Source organism: Sycon ciliatum, unplaced genomic scaffold, assembly GCF_964019385.1.
Source record: "Sycon ciliatum unplaced genomic scaffold, ocSycCili1.1 SCAFFOLD_750, whole genome shotgun sequence".
Lineage (NCBI taxonomy): Eukaryota > Metazoa > Porifera > Calcarea > Leucosolenida > Sycettidae > Sycon > Sycon ciliatum.
The window spans coordinates 26,198-48,675 of NW_027044622.1; the positions used below are offsets into that span (position 1 = coordinate 26,198).

At 48.5% G+C, this 22,478-nt stretch overlaps 1 protein-coding gene across 2 annotated transcripts; it reads left to right on the forward strand.

Annotated features, from left to right (window-relative positions):
- Window positions 1-1,129: 1,129 nt before the first annotated feature.
- Window positions 1,130-21,723, forward strand: LOC135830472 (alpha-latrotoxin-Lt1a-like). Of its 2 annotated transcripts, XM_065342720.1 has the most exons (10): window positions 1,130-1,334; window positions 4,845-4,946; window positions 6,523-6,624; window positions 10,454-10,555; window positions 12,115-12,216; window positions 13,065-13,166; window positions 14,843-14,944; window positions 18,797-18,898; window positions 20,474-20,575; window positions 21,425-21,723. In XM_065342720.1, the coding sequence occupies exons 1-10, from the start codon at window positions 1,203-1,205 to the stop codon at window positions 21,533-21,535; spliced, it is 1,059 nt and encodes a 352-aa protein (XP_065198792.1). In that variant the 5' UTR covers window positions 1,130-1,202; the 3' UTR covers window positions 21,536-21,723. The 2 variants fall into 2 exon arrangements, with proteins under 2 accessions (XP_065198792.1, XP_065198793.1); XM_065342721.1 differs by lacking the exon at window positions 20,474-20,575.
- The last annotated feature ends 755 nt before the right edge of the window (window positions 21,724-22,478 follow it).

Below are 22,478 nucleotides of genomic sequence, written 5' to 3' on the forward strand. Positions count from 1 at the left end.
AATAAGAGCTGGCTTGAGCGTATGTAATGCAGCACGCACATACATAATGAAACGACTCACAAAGGCAGAAGAGAATAGAGACAGCCGGCTAGGTCATTGTTGTAACACTGCGTTTCATGCACATAGCAAAGCTACGGCAATCCTCAGATAACTGATACCCTGCACATCATCTGGGACCAAATTTATACCCAGGCAGGTAGCTAAAACCGGGCCCGTAAAAGGAGGGGTGACAGTCAAGTAACACGTTAGTTATAGTGACGGCGGGTAGGCAGGCAGGCCCTGGCCTGGGCCTGGTGGCGGCAGGCAGGTGCCGGCGGCGGCATGCAGGTGACTAAGTGACGCCAGTGCAGTAGCGCGAGAGGTAGAACTTATTCTGGAGTCGACATTTTGATACTAATTCTGATTTTTGTTGAGGAACGTGGCTGCGTCAGCGCGGATGATTTTGACCTCTGCTAAGCACAGGCCGCATGTTTTTGAGATGTTGCTGTAGGTCTTTGCTCTGTCGACGATGGACCATCTTATGTCGTACTCTTCACCCTGGTCCTGCAGCTGCGTGATTTTGCGGTACTTTTCGTATCTCATAGTCGTGAGGTGGTTGCTATAGCGCGTCTTGAACGGTATCTCGCAAAGCCTGAATAACCGCCTCTCGTCACCTGAGCTCCGGGGTGTGACGTTCGGTTAATGGACCGCCCTTTCCTGCAAACACCGGCCGTCCAGAGGGCAAGAGGGTTTAGCTCGGCAGTTGCATTCCTCTGCTGGTTTTCGCACGTCGGCCGGGGCCGTCACTTTCTGGTTGTGCCCCTTGATTATGCAGGCCATGTTGGGCATACACGAGTAGCTGACCTTGACCGTATTTTTGTTGAAAATTTTACAAAGAGGTGACGATGCCGGGAAGTGCTTTCGAACCAGCGTCAGGAACCTCTGGCCGATACTGATAGACACGGATTTGTTGAATGGCGGGTTGTACCAAATTATGTTTCTCTTTCTTTCTCGGCTCTTCTTTGCCTGGCCGCCGTTGTTGAATGTTAGTGCGGCCGGGAATCTGCTGGCTGATAGTGCTTCCCTGTAGGCCGGTGCAGCATTGCTGAAGGCCAATTGAGCAATCAGAGTAGCCTACATGAGAACCCCGTGACTCACAGCAGATTGTGCATCATATTATGTAACAATGTAGCATACAGACTGCTGATGGATAGCACATATGAATGTCTGACCTTGTCTTTACCTTCACACAGACTGGTGGCCTTCCTGTTCATAGCGCTGCTGGGACTGGTTGTCTGGAAGTCGTCAAGTATCTACTAGATGTCCAGCCCGACACGATCTCCGTAAAGAACGAAGTGAGTTAAGAAATCTCTGGAACTGAAATGGTCATGAATCCATAAACAAAGAGTGTGCACCTTTCGCAAATGAGTGCAGGCGCGTACACATGGGGTAGGTTCATGTTGCCCCGGAAACCCCTCTAATGTACTAAACGCCTCTCTTTGCTATGATGGTTTCAATGCAGTTTTGTGAGTGCACCGGTGAGCGTGCAACGCTAGTACATGTACATGTATGTAGAAGTACTCACTGCAGGCTGTAACCTTGACGATCAACGAGTCGTAGTTCTAGTTTAGTGTAGAGCACGTAGTCATGGCTTTCACTCGAGAGTCGCGACTTCACGGTGTAGTCCTTACAATCATAGGCATACTCACGGCTCTACTGTCTGTCCATGTCCGCGGTAAGGGGAAGCTAGGGACCCGGTAACCTGCTAGCCACACATGCGGCAATCTATGCCATCGTGGTGTGGAGTTTTGACCGTTGTCCACTAGCAGGTGACTAAGTGACGCCAGTGCAGGAGCGCGAGAGGTAGAACTTATTCTGGTTTCGACATTTTGATACTAATTCTGATTTTTGTTAATGAACGTGGCTGCGTCAGCGCGGATGATTTTGACCTTCTCTGCTAAGCACAGGCCGCATGTTTTCGAGATGTTGCTGTAGGTCTTTGCTCTGTCGACGATGGACCATCTGATGTCGTACTCTTCACCCTGGTCCTGCAGCTGCGTGCTTTTGCGGTACTTTTCGTATCTCATAGTCGTGAGGTGGTTGCTATAGCGCGTCTTGAACGGTATCTCGCAAAGCCCGAATAACCGCCTCTCGTTACCTGAGCTCCGGGCCGTGACGTTCGGTTGATAGACCGCCCTTTCCTGCAAACACCGACCGTCCAGAGGGCAAGAGGGTTTAGCTCGGCAGTTGCATTTCTCTGCTGGTTTTCGCACGTCGGCCGGGGCCGTCACTTTCTGGTTGTGCCCCTTGATTATGCAGGCCATGTTGGGCATACACGAGTAGCTGACCTTGACCGTATTTTTGTTGAAAATGTTACAAAGAGGTGACGATGCGGGAAGTGCTTTCGAACCAGCGTCAGGAACCTCTGGCCGATACTGATAGACACGGATTTGTTGAATGGCGGGTTGTACCAAATTATGTTTCTCTTTCTTTCTCGGCTCTTCTTTGCCTGGCCACCGTTGTTGAATGTTAGTGCGGCCGGGAATCTGCTGGCTGATAGTGCTTCCCTGTAGGCCGGTGCAGCATTGCTGAAGGCCTCTTGGTCGCACGAAATGCTCGACACTCGCTTGTGGATCATTGCCGGCAATTTCTGTATGATTGTCGGAGGGTGGTTCGACTCGGTGTTGATGTATCTCGGTGCGTCGTTCGGTTTTCGGTACGGCTCGTAGCGGCCACTTGCGAGGTTGAAGGTAACGTCAAGGAAGTTGACCGTTCTCTGGTTTGTGTTGATCGTGATTCTCAACCCGGAGTCTCAGAACAGCTTCGTGATGGCTTTGCGGATGGAGTCTGCCTCGTGTCCCGTCATGTTTTTGAAAACTGCGAGGCCATCGTCGCGGTCCAGGCCTATGCTGGCGGGGCCGAACATATCTGCAAGACGCTTCAGCAGGAACGCCCCTACCAGTTGGCACACTTCCGCACCATCATAGCTCCCTATGGTGACGTCGAATAAGCCTACTCTGTCCTGCTTGGCCCATACCTTGTGAAGAGAAGAGTATGACATCAGATGGTCCATCGTCGACAGAGCCAAGACCTACAGCAACATCTCAAAAACATGCGGCCTGTGCTTAGCGGAGAAGGTCAAAATCATCCGCGCTGACGCAGCCACGCTCCTCAACAAAAATCAGAATTAGTAGCAAAATGTCGACACCAGAATAAGTTCTCCCTCTCGCGCTACGGCACTGGCGTCACTTAGTCACCTGCATGCTGCCGCCGGCACCTTCCTGCCGCCACCAGGCCCAGGCCAGGGCCTGCCTGCCTGCCCGCCGTCACTATAACTAACGTGTTACTTGACTGTCACCCCTCCATCTCTCCCTCCTTTTATCACCTCCCAAGTAATAACCGACACCATCCGCACCATATCTCTCTAACTAATGTATCACTTGAAATGTCACACTAATGTCGCGCTTTTGCCACCTTTGCGCGCTATGCCACCTGCTTTTTCATGCTTTTTCGCGCTTCACTCACCTTGTGCGCCCTTTTTTAGCTACCTGCCTGGGGATAAATTTGGACCCAGGTGATGTTCAGGTTATCAGTTGTCTGAGGATTGCCTTAGCTTTGCTATTTGCATGAAACGCAGCGTTACAACAATGACCTAGCCGGCTGTCTCTGTTCTCTTCTGCTTTTTGTGGTAATGCTCCATCCTTGTGGTGTTGAGCACTCTAGGCAATCTGGGAACTCTTGCTATTGTAATGAAATGACTTATAAACAGCCACTACAGATCAATCAGGAGTGCATGATGAGTCGCTTCGGGTCCCTGAACAGTCTTCCAGATCGCATTGTCTGGCGGTCAGTGCGGGCATGTTGGGACTGTGGCGACCGTTGCACCAACACCGGGATCTTTGATGGTGTGGTCTTGGGGACAGTCGATGACGGTCCAGGTAGCGTCGGGCTCGGTGGTGGGGATCATGCCTGGTCTTGTTCATCAGCTGCAGTCGGCGGTGGGTGTCGGTTAAACTGTCGATTCGGCTGCAGAACTCTTTCGTTGCAGTAGACTTCATAACCGCGGCTTGACGTCTTGTCGGTGATTACTGCAGGCTCCCATTCTCTCGACTTGCCGTTGATCAGTTGAAAGAAAACCTTTGTGCCAGACGTACGTGGCAAGGTCTTTCCCTCGGTGGTCGAGATGCTCAGCTGCCTTCTGTCTTCTGATCTCCTTCATCTGAATGTCGGCTGACATATCTGATGCAGGGATGAGTCGATCATTCAGGGTTGGCAACACAGTTCTGGTTCGGCGACCAAAAAGCCGTTGCACGGGACTGGTGCTGAGACCTTCAGTGGGTGTGTTGCGGACATTCAGTAACCCGAAGTATGGGTCGGACTTCCCCTTGTTGCACTTTTTCATGAACTTCTTCAAATCTTTGACTGCAGCCTCAGCAGCACAATTAGACTTGCTGCTGTCTGGGCTGTGGTGCACATGCAAGAATTCGCACTTCTCGAAATGCTACTTGATATTGCTCATGTGTACCCGTACATTGCAGTTTAAAGGAGTTATGTACGTAGACTATCCATGCCTTATGTAGTGTGATAGACCATTCTCAGTGCCAGAAGGTAATGGCATTATTTGGTAGTAGCAAGGTACATTCTCTTGGTGCCATTTTTCCATTGCAGGATGTTTGACTGAGTGTGTATGTGTGTGTGTGTGTGTGTGTGTGTGTGTGTGTGTGTGTGTGCGCGCATGCGTGTGCGTGTGCGTGTGTGTGTGTGTGTGTGTGTGTTTAGAAGCCACTGTAATGTATTGCCAGACGCTAATGTGCTGCAGTGGTTTTTACACATGAATGTCTGACCTTGTCTTTACCTGCACACAGGCTGGTGACCTTCCTGTTCATAGCGCTGCTAAGACTGGTTGTCTGGAAGTCGTCAAGTATCTACTAGATGTCCAGCCGGACATGGTCTCCGTAAGGAACACAGTGAGTTAAGAAATCTGTGGAACTGAAATGGTCATGAGTCCATGAGCAAAGAGTGTGCACTTTTGGCAAATGAGTGCAGACGTGTACGCATTGGGTAGGTTCATGTTGCCCCGTAAACCCCTCTAATGTACTAAACGCCCCTCTTTGGAATGATGGTTTCAATGCAGTTTTGTGAGTGCACTGGTGAGCACGCAACGCTAGTACATGTACATGTATGTAGCAGTACTCACTGCATGTTGTAATCTCGACGATAAACGAGTCATTGTGCTAGTATAGTGTAGACCACGTAGTCATGGCTTTCACTCGAGAGTCGCATTTCACGGTGTAGTCCTTACAATCATAGGCAAACTCATGGCTCTACTGTCTGTCCATGTCCGTGTTATGGCGAAGCTAGGGACCCGGGAACCTGCCAGCCACACATGCGGCAATTTATGCCATTGTGGTGTGGAGTTTTGACCGTTGTCCAGTGTCGTGTTGAAGCAAAAAAGACGAAAAGCATGTTCCGCAATTGCAATTTTTCCCGCTGAGAGGAGCTGAGTGTAGTCTGGGACAGTAGACGGTGCCCCTTGAGAAGCTGTGCTGGGCTGAATCCGCATTCGAAGGGTGTTGAGCGATAGCTTAGCAGAGGGTGATAAGGGTCAGACCCTTTCACTAGTACAGACTTGACCGACTCTGACCGTATGCTCGGCAAGGTCGTTGCCCTGTGGATGCAGCGGACTGCTGGTGTAGGGATGTGTGCCATACTGCTGCAGGAAAGTTGCATACTGTACGCTCTGGACGGTGGATGGAGGAAATCTAGAACTCCAAAATAATGTTCTATTTCATTTTGATACGTGTAATGTCCGCCTTGCATATTCTGCTTATGACGACTTTAAAAATGCTCATTCAGAGGCATGTACGTACACGATCATCAGGAACCCGCGTGGACCCAGTTACAATCTTACTCGGCATCAAAACTGCACACTGGTCTGGAAATGAGTAAATGCCTACTGGCTAACAAAGCAATATCGACAAGCAACTATGGCTGCCTTAAAAAAAACAATTCTAAATAGTGGTCCCGGAGCTCTTAGCGCCTGAATTTCTCATATTATATTCTGGTCGGCTCCATAAGCTGGCATACAAAGTTCGTAACTTTGTCAGTAACTGTTTCTGACTGTAACTGTTAACTGTAAAGTGAGTAACTGTTACTGACTAGGCTCCCCCCCCCCCCCCACACATGTACTGACTAGTAAACAACTATATAGTCACAACTGTCGTAAAAGCAGAGACATGGACAAATGCTACCAAGAGATGCAGGCTTGTAGCCTTTTACCAACCGACTAAGGACCAGCCCTGCATCCTGGGAGGCCATTAGATCCGGGAAAACCTCTTTTCTATGGACCAATCCCCTGCCTGGTGTTGAAACATGCGTCGGGGTTTTCCAGTACTTGCTGGCAAACAGTTTTGTCAACAGAGTCCGAGTAGTCTACATCAGGTTGTCTCACCTGACACTGAGTTGTACATCATATCCAAGATACGTACTTTTCTTATGGATAACACATAGGAATGCCTGGTCATGTGTCTTACCTGTACACAGAGAGGTGAACTTCCTGTTCATCGTGCTGCCAGGAGTAGACATCTGGAAGTCCTCAAGTATCTACTAGATCTCCAACCAGACATGATCTCGGTAAAGTGCCACGTAAGTTGAGAAATCTGTATCGTAGACTCCCTTTACTGTAGTCAGTCACTCTTACAGCACTCTTGAGGATCACTGTGCTAGCTGTATGTCTATTGGTGGGAGAATATCAAGCTGATACAACAGCAACCTCACCGATCGTTTGCTGCAAAAGTAGCTGTTGTTACCTGACCAGTCTTATAACCAACAATGCTACAGTCGCGTGAATGGCACTTAGAGTAATAGAACAGGGAGTAGTAAGAACAGAGCAATGGCAAAAGGCACCAGTTGCCAGAAGCGTAAGATCAGACTGAGTAGCGAAAGTCTGAAACTCCAGAAGGAGCCAAATCGCAATCCACACATGATGTCACATGCGCATGCGTGGGGCACACATTGAACACACGTGTACGTGAACGCAGTACACGTGACGTCTCCCTTTCTTTACAATAAGAGAGTGTCCGGGCCAATCAAATACATGTATATGGCGGCATAATAATTATGAGTCAAATGAAATAGCTCTATCTAATAAGAGCTGGCTTGAGCGTATGTAATGCAGCACGCACATACATAATGAAACGACTCACAAAGGCAGAAGAGAATAGAGACAGCCGGCTAGGTCATTGTTGTAACACTGCGTTTCATGCACATAGCAAAGCTACGGCAATCCTCAGATAACTGATACCCTGCACATCATCTGGGACCAAATTTATACCCAGGCAGGTAGCTAAAACCGGGCCCGTAAAAGGAGGGGTGACAGTCAAGTAACACGTTAGTTATAGTGACGGCGGGTAGGCAGGCAGGCCCTGGCCTGGGCCTGGTGGCGGCAGGCAGGTGCCGGCGGCGGCATGCAGGTGACTAAGTGACGCCAGTGCAGTAGCGCGAGAGGTAGAACTTATTCTGGAGTCGACATTTTGATACTAATTCTGATTTTTGTTGAGGAACGTGGCTGCGTCAGCGCGGATGATTTTGACCTCTGCTAAGCACAGGCCGCATGTTTTTGAGATGTTGCTGTAGGTCTTTGCTCTGTCGACGATGGACCATCTTATGTCGTACTCTTCACCCTGGTCCTGCAGCTGCGTGATTTTGCGGTACTTTTCGTATCTCATAGTCGTGAGGTGGTTGCTATAGCGCGTCTTGAACGGTATCTCGCAAAGCCTGAATAACCGCCTCTCGTCACCTGAGCTCCGGGGTGTGACGTTCGGTTAATGGACCGCCCTTTCCTGCAAACACCGGCCGTCCAGAGGGCAAGAGGGTTTAGCTCGGCAGTTGCATTCCTCTGCTGGTTTTCGCACGTCGGCCGGGGCCGTCACTTTCTGGTTGTGCCCCTTGATTATGCAGGCCATGTTGGGCATACACGAGTAGCTGACCTTGACCGTATTTTTGTTGAAAATTTTACAAAGAGGTGACGATGCCGGGAAGTGCTTTCGAACCAGCGTCAGGAACCTCTGGCCGATACTGATAGACACGGATTTGTTGAATGGCGGGTTGTACCAAATTATGTTTCTCTTTCTTTCTCGGCTCTTCTTTGCCTGGCCGCCGTTGTTGAATGTTAGTGCGGCCGGGAATCTGCTGGCTGATAGTGCTTCCCTGTAGGCCGGTGCAGCATTGCTGAAGGCCTCTTGGTCGCACGAAATGCTCGACACTCGCTTGTGGATCATTGCCGGCAATTTCTATATGATTTTTCGGAGGGTGGTTCGAATCGGTGTTGATGTATCTCGGTGCGTCGTTCGGTTTTCGGTACGGCTCGTAGCGGCCACTTGCGAGGTTGAAGGTAACGTCAAGGAAGTTGACCGTTCTCTGGTTTGTGCTGATCGTGATTCTCAACCCGGAGTCTCTGAACAGCTTCGTGATGGCTTTGCGGATGGAGTCTGCCTCGTGTCCCGTCATGTTCTTGAAAACTGCGAGGCCATCGTCGCGGTACAGGCCTATGATGGCGGGGCCGAACATATCTGCAAGACGCTTCAGCAGGAACGCCCCTACCAGTTGACACACTTCCGCACCATCATAGCTCCCCATGGTGACGTCGAATAAGCCTACTCTGTCCTTCTTGGCCCATACCTTGTGAAGAGAAGAGTACGACATCAGATGGTCCATTGTCGACAGAGCAAAGACCTTCAGCAACATCTCAAAAACATGCTGCCTGTGCTTAGCGGAGGAGGTCAAAATCATCCGCGCTGACAAAGCCACGCTCCTCAACAATTATCAGAATTAGTATCAAAATGTCGACACCAGAATAAGTTCTACCTCTCGCGCTACGGCACTGGCGTCACTTAGTCACTTGCATGCCGCCGCCGGCACCTTCCTGCCTGCCTACCCGCCGTCACTATAACTAACGTGTTACTTGACTGTCACCCCTCCATCCCTCCCTCCTTTTATCACCTCCCAAGTAATAACCGACACCATCCACACCATATCTCTCTAACTAATGTATCACTTGAAATGTCACACTAATGTCGCGCTTTTGCCACCTTTGCGCGCTATACCACCTGCTTTTTCGTGCTTTTTCGCGCTTCACTCACTTTGTGCGCCCTGCCTGGGTATAAATTTGAACCCAGATGATGTACAGGTTATCAGTTGTCTGAGGATTGCCATAGATTTGCTATTTGCATGAAGCGCAGCATTACAACAATGACCTAGCCGGCCGTCTCTGTTCTCTTCTGCCTTTTGTGGTAATGCTCCATCTTTGTGGTGTTGAGCACTCCAGGCAATCTGGGAACTCTCGCTATTGTAATGAAATGACTTATAAACAGCCACTACAGATCAATCAGTAGTGCATGATCAGTCGCTTAGGGTCCCTGACCAGTCTTCGAGATCGCATTGTCTGGCTGTCAGTGCGGGCACCTTGGGACTGTGGGGACCGTTGCACCAACACCGGGATCTTTGATGGTGTGGTCTTGGGGATAGTCGATGACGGTCCAGGTAGCTTCGGGCTCGGTGGTGGGGATCATGCCTGGTCTTGTTCATCAGCTGCAGTCGGCGGTGGGTGTCGGTTAAACTGTCGATTCGGCTGCAGAACTCTTTCGTTGCAGTAGACTTAATAACCGCGGCTTGACGTCTTGTCTTGTCGGTGATTACTGCAGGCTCCCATTCTCTCGACTTGCCGTTGATCAGTTGAAAAAAAACCTTTGTGCCAGACGTGCGTGGCGGAAGGTCTTTCCTTCGGTGGTCGAGATGCTCAGCTGCCTTCTGTCTTCTGATCTCCTTCTTCTGAATGTCGGCTGACATATCTGCTGCAGGGATGAGTCAATCATTCAGGGTTGGCAACACAGTTCTGGTTCGGCGACCAAAAAGCCGTTGCACGGGACTGGTGCTGAGACCTTCAGTGGGTGTGTTGCGGACATTAAGTAACCCGAAGTATGGGTCGGACTTCTCCTCGTCGCACTTTTTCATGAACTTCTTCGAATCTTTGACTGCAGCATCAGCAGCACGATTAGATTTGCTGCTGTCTGGGCTGCGGTGCACATGCAAGAATACGCACTTCTCGAAATGCTACTTGATATTGCTCATGTGTACCCGTACATTGCAGTTTAAAGGAGTTATGTACGTAGACTATCCATGCCTTATGTAGTGTGATAGACCATTCTCAGTGCCAGAAGGTAATGGCATTATTTGGTAGTAGCAAGGTACATTCTCTTGGTGCCATTTTTCCATTGCAGGATGTTTGACTGAGTGTGTGTGTGTGTGAGTGTGTGTGTGTGTGTGTGTGTGTGTGTGTGTGTGTGTGGGTGTGTGTGTGTGTGCGTATGTGTGTGTGTGTGTGTTTAGAAGCCACTGTAATGTATTGCCAGACGCTAATGTGCTGCAGTGGTTTTTACACATATGAATGTCTGACCTTGTCTTAACCTGCACACAGGCTGGTGACCTTCCTGTTCATAGCGCTGCTGAGACTGGTCGTCTGGAAGTCGTCAAGTATCTACTAGATGTCCAGCCGGACATGGTCTCCGTAAAGAACACAGTGAGTTAAGAAATCTGTGGAACTGAAATGGTCATGAGTCCATGAGCAAAGAGTGTGCACTTTTGGCAAATGAGTGCAGACGTGTACGCATGGGGTAGGTTCATGTTGCCCCGGAAACCCCTCTAATGTACTAAACGCCCCTCTTTGAAATGATGGTTTCAATGCAGTTTTGTGAGTGCACTGGTGAGCACGCAACGCTAGTACATGTACATGTATGTAGCAGTACTCACTGCAGGTTGTAATCTCGACGATCAACGAGTCATTGTGCTAGTATAGTGTAGACCACGTAGTCATGGCTTTCACTCGAGAGTCGCGACTTCACGGTATAGTCCTTAGGCATACTCACGGCTCTACTGTCTGTCCATGTCCGTGGTATGGCGAAGCTAGGGACCCGGTAACCTGCTAACCACACATGCGGCAATCTATGCCATCGTGGTGTGGAGTTTTGACCGTTGTCCAGTGTCTTGTTGAAGCAAAAAGGACGAAAAGCATGTTCCGCAATTGCAATTTTTCACGCTGAGTGTAGTCTGGGACAGTAGACGGTGCCCCTTGAGAAGCTGTGCTGGGCTGAATCCGCATTCTAAGGGTGTTGAGCGATAGCTTAGCAGAGGGTGATAAGGGTCAGACCCTTTCACTAGTACAGACTTGACCGACTCTGACCGTATGCTCGGCAAGGTCGTTGCCCTGTGGATGCAGCGGACTGCTGGTGTAGTGATGTGTGCCATACTGCTGCAGGAAAGTTGCATACTGTACGCTCTGGACGGTGGATGGAGGAAATCTAGAACTCCAAAATAATGTTCTATTTCATTTTGATACGTGTAATGTCCGCCTTGCATATTCTGCTTATGACGACTTTAAAAATGCTCATTCAGAGGCATGTACGTACACGATCATCAGGAACCCGCGTGGACCGAGTTACAATCTTACTCGGCATCAAAACTGCACACTGGTCTGGAAATGAGTAAATGCCTACTGGCTAACAAAGCAATATCGACAAGCAACTATGGCTGCCTTAAAAAAAAACAATTCTAAATAGTGGTCCCGGAGCTCTTAGCGCCTGAATTTCTCATATTATATTCTGGTCGGCTCCATAAGCTGGCATACAAAGTTCGTAACTTTGTCAGTAACTGTTTCTGACTGTAACTGTTAACTGTAAAGTGAGTAACTGTTACTGACTAGGCTCCCCCCCCCCCCCACACATGTACTGACTAGTAAACAACTATATAGTCACAACTGTCGTAAAAGCAGAGACATGGACAAATGCTACCAAGAGATGCAGGCTTGTAGCCTTTTACCAACCGACTAAGGACCAGCCCTGCATCCTGGGAGGCCATTAGATCCGGGAAAACCTCTTTTCTATGGACCAATCCCCTGCCTGGTGTTGAAACATGCGTCGGGGTTTTCCAGTACTTGCTGGCAAACAGTTTTGTCAACAGAGTCCGAGTAGTCTACATCAGGTTGTCTCACCTGACACTGAGTTGTACATCATATCCAAGATACGTACTTTTCTTATGGATAACACATAGGAATGCCTGGTCATGTGTCTTACCTGTACACAGAGAGGTGAACTTCCTGTTCATCGTGCTGCCAGGAGTAGACATCTGGAAGTCCTCAAGTATCTACTAGATCTCCAACCAGACATGATCTCGGTAAAGTGCCACGTAAGTTGAGAAATCTGTATCGTAGACTCCCTTTACTGTAGTCAGTCACTCTTACAGCACTCTTGAGGATCACTGTGCTAGCTGTATGTCTATTGGTGGGAGAATATCAAGCTGATACAACAGCAACCTCACCGATCGTTTGCTGCAAAAGTAGCTGTTGTTACGTGACCAGTCTTATAACCAACAATGCTACAGTCGCGTGAATGGCACTTAGAGTATTAACAGGGAGTAGTAAGAACAGAGCAATGGCAAAAGGCACCAGTTGCCAGAAGCGTAAGATCAGACTGAGTAGCGAAAGTCTGAAACTCCAGAAGGAGCCAAATCGCAATCCACACATGATGTCACATGCGCATGCGTGGGGCACACATTGAACACACGTGTACGTGAACGCAGTACACGTGACGTCTCCCTTTCTTTACAATAAGAGAGTGTCCGGGCCAATCAAATACATGTATATGGCGGCATAATAATTATGAGTCAAATGAAATAGCTCTATCTAATAAGAGCTGGCTTGAGCGTATGTAATGCAGCACGCACATACATAATGAAACGACTCACAAAGGCAGAAGAGAATAGAGAAAGCCGGCTAGGTCATTGTTGTAACACTGCGTTTCATGCACATAGCAAAGCTACGGCAATCCTCAGATAACTGATACCCTGCACATGCATGTTGAAACATGCGTTGGGGTTTTCCAGTACTTGCTGGCAAACAGTTTTGTCAACTGACTCCGAGTAGTCTATATCAGGTTGCCTCACCTGACAGTGAGTTGTACATCATATCCAAGATACGTACTTTTCTGATGGATAACACATAGGAATGCCTGGTCATGTCTCTTACCTGTACACAGAATGGCGACCTTCCTGTTCATCGTGCTGTCGCCAATGGACATCTGGAAGTCATCAAGTATCTACTAGATCTCCAACCAGACACGATCTCTGTAAAGAACAACGTAAGTTGAGAAATCTGTATCGTAGACTCCCTTTACTGTAGTCAGTCACTCTTACAGCACTCTTGAGGATCACTGTGCTAGCTGTATGTCTATTGGTGGGAGAATATCAAGCTGATACAACAGCAACCTCACCGATCGTTTGCTGCAAAAGTAGCTGTTGTTACGTGACCAGTCTTATAACCAACAATGCTACAGTCGCGTGAATGGCACTTAGAGTAATAGCAGGGAGTAGTAAGAACAGAGCAATGGCAAAAGGCACCAGTTGCCAGAAGCGTAAGAGCAGACTGAGTAGCGAAAGTCTGAAACTCCAGAAGGAGCCAAAACGCGAAATGCTACTTGATATTGCTCATGTGTACCTGTACATTTCAGTTTAAAGGAGGTATTTACGTAGACTATCCATGCCTTCTGTAGTGTGATAGACCATTCTCAGTGCCAGAAGGTAATGGCATTATTTTGTTGTAGCAAGGTACATTCTCTTCGCGCCATTTTTCCATTGCAGGATGTTTAACTGAGTGTGTGTGAGTGTGTGTGTGTGTGTGTGTGTGTGTGTGTGTGTGTGTGCGCGCGCATACGTGTGCATTTGCGTGTGTGTGTGTGTGTGTTTAGAAGCCACTGTAATGTATTGCCAGACGCTAATGTGCTGCAGTGGTTTTTACACATATGAATGTCTGACCTTGTCTTTACCTGCACACAGGCTGGTGACCTTCCTGTTCATAGCGCTGCTGATGCTGGTTGTCTGGAAGTCGTCAAGTATCTACTAGATGTCCAGCCGGACATGGTACGCTCGGCGAGGTCGTTGCCCTGTGGATGCAGCGGACTGCTGGTGTAGTGATGTGTGCCATACTGCTGCAGGAAAGTTGCATACTGTACGCTCTGGACAGTGGGTTTGAGGAAATCTAGAACTCCAAAATAATGTTCTATTTCATTTTAATACGTGTAATGTCCACCTTGCATATTCTGCTTATGACGACTTTAAAAATGCTCATTCAGAGGCATGTACGTACACGATCATCAGAAACCCGCGTGGACCCAGTTACAATCTTACTCGGCATCAAAACTGCACACTGGTCTGGAAATGAGTAAATGCCTACTGGCTAACAAAGCAATATTGGCAAGCAACTATGGCTGCCTTAAAAAGAACAATTCTAAATAGTGGTCTCGGAGCTCTTAGCGCCTGTATTTCTCCATATTCTGGTCCGCTCCATATGCTGGCATACAAAGTTCGTAACTTTGTCAGTAACTGCTACTGACTGTGACTGTTAACTGTAAAGTCAGTAACTGTTTCTTACTAGCCCCCCCCCCCCCCCCCCCCGTGCATGTACTGACTAGCAAACAACTATATCATCACAACTGTCGTAAAAGCGGAGACATGTACAAATGCTACCAAGAGATGCAGCCTTTCAGCCTTTTACCAACCGACTAAGGACCAGCCCTGCTTCCTGGGAGGCCATTAGATCCGGGAAAACCTCTTTTCTATGGACCAATCCCGTGCCTGGTGTTGAAACATGCGTTGGGGGTTTCCAGTACTTGCTGGCAAACAGTTTTGTCAACTGACTCCGAGTAGTCTATATCAGGTTGCCTCACCTGACAGTGAGTTGTACATCATATCCAAGATACATACTTTTCTGATGGATAACACATAGGAATGCCTGGTCATGTGTCTTACCTGTACACAGAACGGCGACCTTCCTGTTCATCGTGCTGTCGCCAATGGACATCTGGAAGTCATCAAGTATCTACTAGATCTCCAACCAGACACGATCTCTGTAAAGAACAACGTAAGTTGAGAAATCTGTATTGTAGACTTCCTTTACTGTAGTCAGTCACTCTTACAGCACTCTTGAGGATCACTGTGCTAGCTGTATGTCTATTGGTGGGAGAATATCAAGCTGATACAACAGCAACCTCACCGATCGTTTGCTGCAAAAGTAGCTGTTGTTACCTGACCAGTCTTATAACCAACAATGCTACAGTCGCGTGAATGGCACTTAGAGTAATAGCAGGGAGTAGTAAGAACAGAGCAATGGCAAAAGGCACCAGTTGCCAGAAGCGTAAGAGCAGACTGAGTAGCGAAAGTCTGAAACTCCAGAAGGAGCCAAATCGCAATCCACACATGATGTCACATGCGCATGCGTGGGGCACACATTGAACACACGTGTACGTGCACGCAGTACACGTGACGTCTCCCTTTCTTTAAAATAAGAGAGTGTCCGGGCCAATCAAATACATGTATATGACGGCATAATATGAGTCAAATGAAATAACTCTATCTAGTAAGAGCTGGCTTGAGCGTATGTAATGCAGCACGCACATACATAATGAAACCACTCACAAAGGCAGAAGAGAATAGAGACAGCCGGCTAGGTCATTGTTGTAACACTGCGTTTCATGCACATAGCAAAGCTAAGGCAATCCTCAGAAAACCGATACCCTGCACATCATCTGGGTCCAAATTAATACCCAGGCAGGTAGCTAAAACCGGGCCCGTAAAAGGAGGGGTGACAGTCAAGTAACACGTTAGTTATAGTGACGGCGGGTAGGCAGGCAGGTGCCGGCGGCGGCATGCAGGTGGCTAAGTGACGCCAGTGCAGTAGCGCGAGAGGTAGAACTTATTCTGGTTTCGACATTTTGATACTAATTCTGATTTTTGTTGAGGAACGTGGCTGCGTCAGCGCGGATGATTTTGACCTTTTCTGCTAAGCACAGGCTGCATGTTTTTGAGATGTTGCTGTAGGTCTTTGCTCTGTCGACGATGGACCATCTTATGTCGTACTCTTCACCCTGGTCCTGCAGCTGCGTGCTTTTGCGGTACTTTTCGTATCTCATAGTCGTGATCTGGTTGCTATAGCGCGTCTTGAACGGTATCTCGCAAAGCCCGAATAACCGCCTCTCGTCACCTGAGCTCCAGGCCGTGACGTTCGGTTGATAGACCGCCCTTTCCTGCAAACACGGGCCGTCCAGAGGGCAAGAGGGTTTAGCTCGGCAGTTGCATTCCTCTGCTGGTTTTCGCATGTCGGCCGGGGCCGTCACTTTCTAGTTGTGCCCCTTGATTAGGCAGGCCATGTTGGGCATACACGAGTAGCTGACCTTGACCGTATTTTTGTTGAAAATTTTGCAAAGAGGTGACGATGCTGGGAAGTGCTTTCGAACCAGCGTCAGGAACCTCTGGCCGATACTGATAGACACGGATTTGTTGAATGGCGGGGTGTACCAAATTATGTTTCTCTTTCTTTCTCGGCTCTTCTTTGCGTGGCCACCGTTGTTGAATGTTAGTGCGGCCGGGAATCTGCTGGCTGATAGTGCTTCCCTGTAGGCCGGTGCAGCATTGCTGAAGGCCTCTTGGTCGCACGAAATGCTCGACACTCGCTTGTGGATCATTGCCGGCAATTTCTATATGATTGTCGGAGGGTGGTTCGACTCGGTGTTGATGTATCTCGGTGCGTCGTTCGGTTTTCGGTACGGCTCGTAGCGGCCACTTGCGAGGTTGAAGGTAACGTCAAGGAAGTTGACCGTTCTCTGGTTTGTGCTGATCGTGATTCTCAACCCGGAGTCTCTGAACAGCTTCGTGATGGCTTTGCGGATGGAGTCTGCCTCGTGTCCGTCATGTTTTTGAAAACTGCGAGGCCATCGTCGCGGTACAGGCCTATGCTGGCGGGGCCGAACATATCTGCAAGACGCTTCAGCAGGAACGCCCCTACCAGTTGGCACACTTCCGCACCATCATAGCTCCCTATGGTGACGTCGAATAAGCCTACTCTGTCCTGCTTGGCCCATACCTTGTGAAGAGAAGAGTACGACATCAGATGGTCCATCGTCGACAGAGCCAAGACCTACAGCATCATCTCAAAAACATGCGGCCTGTGCTTAGCGGAGAAGGTCAAAATCATCCGCGCTGATGCAGCCACGCTCCTCAACAAAAATCAGAATTAGTATCAAAATGTCGACACCAGAATAAGTTCTACCTCTCGCGCTACGGCACTGGCGTCACTTAGTCACCTGCATGCCGCCGCCGGCACCTTCCTGCCGCCACCAGGCCCAGGCCAGGGCCTGCCTGCCTGCCCGCCGTCACTATAACTAACGTGTTACTTGACTGTCACCCCTCCATCTCTCCCTCCTTTTATCACCTCCCAAGTAATAACCGACACCATCCGCACCATATCTCCCTAACTAATGTATCACTTGAAATGTCACACTAATGTCGCACTTTTGCCACCTTTGCGCGCTATGCCACCTGCTTTTTCGTGCTTTTTCGCGCTTCACTCACTTTGCGCGCCGTTTTTTAGCTACCTGCCTGGGTATAAATTTGGACCCAGGTGAAGTTCAGGTTATCAGTTGTCTTAGGATTGCCTTAGCTTTGCTATTTGCATGAAACGCAGCGTTACAACAATGACCTAGCCGGCTGTCTCTGTTCTCTTCTGCCTTTTGTGGTAATGCTCCATCCTTGTGGTGTTGAGCACTCTAGGCAATCTGGGAACTCTTGCTATTGTTATGAAATGACTTATAAACAGCCACTACAGATCAATCAGGAGTGCATGATGAGTCGCTTCGGGTCCCTGAACAGTCTTCCAGATCGCATTGTCTGGCTGTCAGTGCGGGCATGTTGGGACTGTGGCGACCGTTGCACCAACACCGGGATCTTTGATGGTGTGGTCTTGGGGACAGTCGATGACGGTCCAGGTAGCGTCGGGCTCGGTGGTGGGGATCATGCCTGGTCTTGTTCATCAGCTGCAGTCGGCGGTGGGTGTCGGTTAAACTGTCGATTCGGCTGCAGAACTCTTTCGTTGCAGTAGACTTCATAACCGCGGCTTGACGTCTTGTCGGTGATTACTGCAGGCTCCCATTCTCTCGACTTGCCGTTGATCAGTTGAAAGAAAACCTTTGTGCCAGACGTACGTGGCGGAAGGTCTTTCCTTCGGTGGTCGAGATGCTCAGCTGCCTTCTGTCTTCTGATCTCCTTCTTCTGAATGTCGGCTGACATATCTGATGCAGGGATGAGTCGATCATTCAGGGTTGGCAACACAGTTCTGGTTCGGCGACCAAAAAGCCGTTGCACGGGACTGGTGCTGAAACCTTCAGTGGGTGTGTTGCGGACATTCAGTAACCCGAAGTATGGGTCGGACTTCTTCTCGTTGCACTTTTTCATGAACTTCTTCGAATCTTTGACTGCAGCCTCAGCAGCACGATTAGATTTGCTGCTGTCTGGGCTGCGGTGCACATGCAAGAATTCACACTTCTCGAAATGCTACATGATATTGCTCATGTGTACCCGTACATTGCAGTTTAAAGGAGTTATGTACGTAGACTATCCATGCCTTATGTAGTGTGTTAGACCATTCTCAGTGCCAGAAGGTAATGGCATTATTTGGTAGTAGCAAGGTACATTCTCTTGGTGCCATTTTTCCATTGCAGGATGTTTGACTGAGTGTGTATGTGTGTGTGTGTGTGTGTGTGTGTGTGTGTGTGTGTGTGTGTGTGTGCGCGTGCGTGTGTGTGTGCGTGTGTGTGTGTGTGTGTGTGTGTGTGTGTGTGTGTGTGTGTTTAGAAGCCACTGTAATGTCCTGCCAGACGCTAATGGGCTGCAGTGGTTTTTACACATATGAATGTCTGACCTTGTCTTTACCTGCACACAGGCTGGTGACCTTCCTGTTCATAGCGCTGCTGATGCGGGTTGTCTGGAAGTCGTCAAGTATCTACTAGATGTCCAGCCGGACATGGTCTCCGTAAAGAACACAGTGAGTTAAGAAATCTGTGGAACTGAAATGGTCATGAGTCCATGAGCAAAGAGTGTGCACTTTTGGCAAATGAGTGCAGACGTGTACGCATTGGGTAGGTTCATGTTGCCCCGTAAACCCCTCTAATGTACTAAACGCCCCTCTTTGGAATGATGGTTTCAATGCAGTTTTGTGAGTGCACTGGTGAGCACGCAACGCTAGTACATGTACATGTATGTAGCAGTACTCCCTGCATGTTGTAATCTCGACGATAAACGAGTCATTGTGCTAGTATAGTGTAGACCACGTAGTCATGGCTTTCACTCGAGAGTCGCATTTCACGGTGTAGTCCTTACAATCATAGGCAAACTCATGGCTCTACTGTCTGTCCATGTCCGTGGTATGGCGAAGCTAGGGACCCGGGAACCTGCCAGCCACACATGCGGCAATTTATGCCATTGTGGTGTGGAGTTTTGACCGTTGTCCAGTGTCGTGTTGAAGCAAAAAAGACGAAAAGCATGTTCCGCAATTGCAATTTTTCCCGCTGAGAGGAGCTGAGTGTAGTCTGGGACAGTAGACGGTGCCCCTTGAGAAGCTGTGCTGGGCTGAATCCGCATTCGAAGGGTGTTGAGCGATAGCTTAGCAGAGGGTGATAAGGGTCAGACCCTTTCACTAGTACAGACTTGACCGACTCTGACCGTATGCTCGGCAAGGTCGTTGCCCTGTGGATGCAGCGGACTGCTGGTGTAGGGATGTGTGCCATACTGCTGCAGGAAAGTTGCATACTGTACGCTCTGGACGGTGGATGGAGGAAATCTAGAACTCCAAAATAATGTTCTATTTCATTTTGATACGTGTAATGTCCGCCTTGCATATTCTGCTTATGACGACTTTAAAAATGCTCATACAGAGGCATGTACGTACACGATCATCAGGAACCCGCGTGGACCCAGTTACAATCTTACTCGGCATCAAAACTGCACACTGGTCTGGAAATGAGTAAATGCCTACTGGCTAACAAAGCAATATCGACAAGCAACTATGGCTGCCTTAAAAAAAAACAATTCTAAATAGTGGTCCCGGAGCTCTTAGCGCCTGAATTTCTCATATTATATTCTGGTCGGCTCCATAAGCTGGCATACAAAGTTCGTAACTTTGTCAGTAACTGTTTCTGACTGTAACTGTTAACTGTAAAGTGAGTAACTGTTACTGACTAGGCTCCCCCCCCCCCCACACATGTACTGACTAGTAAACAACTATATAGTCACAACTGTCGTAAAAGCAGAGACATGGACAAATGCTACCAAGAGATGCAGGCTTGTAGCCTTTTACCGACCGACTAAGGACCAGCCCTGCATCCTGGGAGGCCATTAGATCCGGGAAAACCTCTTTTCTATGGACCAATCCCCTGCCTGGTGTTGAAACATGCGTCGGGGTTTTCCAGTACTTGCTGGCAAACAGTTTTGTCAACAGAGTCCGAGTAGTCTACATCAGGTTGTCTCACCTGACACTGAGTTGTACATCATATCCAAGATACGTACTTTTCTTATGGATAACACATAGGAATGCCTGGTCATGTGTCTTACCTGTACACAGAGAGGTGAACTTCCTGTTCATCGTGCTGCCAGGAGTAGACATCTGGAAGTCCTCAAGTATCTACTAGATCTCCAACCAGACATGATCTCGGTAAAGTGCCACGTAAGTTGAGAAATCTGTATCGTAGACTCCCTTTACTGTAGTCAGTCACTCTTACAGCACTCTTGAGGATCACTGTGCTAGCTGTATGTCTATTGGTGGGAGAATATCAAGCTGATACAACAGCAACCTCACCGATCGTTTGCTGCAAAAGTAGCTGTTGTTACCTGACCAGTCTTATAACCAACAATGCTACAGTCGCGTGAATGGCACTTAGAGTAATTAACAGGGAGTAGTAAGAACAGAGCAATGGCAAAAGGCACCAGTTGCCAGAAGCGTAAGATCAGACTGAGTAGCGAAAGTCTGAAACACCAGAAGGAGCCAAATCGCAATCCACACATGATGTCACATGCGCATGCGTGGGGCACACATTGAACACACGTGTACGTGAACGCAGTACACGTGACGTCTCCCTTTCTTTACAATAAGAGAGTGTCCGGGCCAATCAAATACATGTATATGGCGGCATAATAATTATGAGTCAAATGAAATAGCTCTATCTAATAAGAGCTGGCTTGAGCGAATGTAATGCAGCACGCACATACATAATGAAACGACTCACAAAGGCAGAAGAGAATAGAGACAGCCGGCTAGGTCATTGTTGTAACACTGCGTTTCATGCACATAGCAAAGCTACGGCAATCCTCAGATAACTGATACCCTGCACATGCATGTTGAAACATGCGTTGGGGTTTTCCAGTACTTGCTGGCAAACAGTTTTGTCAACTGACTCCGAGTAGTCTATATCAGGTTGCCTCACCTGACAGTGAGTTGTACATCATATCCAAGATATGTACTTTTCTGATGGATAACACATAGGAATGCCTGGTCATGTCTCTTACCTGTACACAGAATGGCGACCTTCCTGTTCATCGTGCTGTCGCCAATGGACATCTGGAAGTCATCAAGTATCTACTAGATCTCCAACCAGACACGATCTCTGTAAAGAACAACGTAAGTTGAGAAATCTGTATCGTAGACTCCCTTTACTGTAGTCAGTCACTCTTACAGCACTCTTGAGGATCACTGTGCTAGCTGTATGTCTATTGGTGGGAGAATATCAAGCTGATACAACAGCAACCTCACCGATCGTTTGCTGCAAAAGTAGCTGTTGTTACGTGACCAGTCTTATAACCAACAATGCTACAGTCGCGTGAATGGCACTTAGAGTAATAGCAGGGAGTAGTAAGAACAGAGCAATGGCAAAAAGCGCCAGTTGCGTGAAGCGTAATAGCAGACTGAGTAGCGAAAGTCTGAAACTCCAGAAGGAGCCAAAACGCAATCCACACATGATGTCACATGCGCATGCGTGGGGCACACATTGAACACACGTGTACGTGAACGCAGTACACGTGACATCTCCCTTTCTTTATAATAAGAGAGTGTCCGGGCCAATCAAATACATGTATATGGCGGCATAATAAGATTCAAATGAAATAGCTCTATCTAATAAGAGCTGGCTTGAGCGTATGTAATGCAGCACGCACATACATAATGAAACGACTCAACAAGGCAGAAGAGAATAGAGACAGCCGGCTAGGTCATTGTTGTAACACTGCGTTTCATGCACATAGCAAAGCTAAGACAATCCTCAAACAACTGATACCCTGCACATCATCTGGGTCCAAATTTATACCCAGGCAGGTAGCTAAAACCGGGCCTCCAAAGTGAGTGAAGCGCGAAAAAGCACGAAAAAGCAGGTGGCATAGCGTGCAAAGGTGGCAAAAGCGCGACATTAGTGTGACATTTCAAGTGATACGTTAGTTAGGGAGATATGATGCGGATGGTGTCGGTTATTACATGGGAGGTGATAAAAGGAGGGGTGACAGTCAAGTAACGCAATAGTTATAGTGACGGTGGGTAGGCAGGCAGGCCCCGGCCTGGGCCTGGTGGCGGCAGGCAGGTG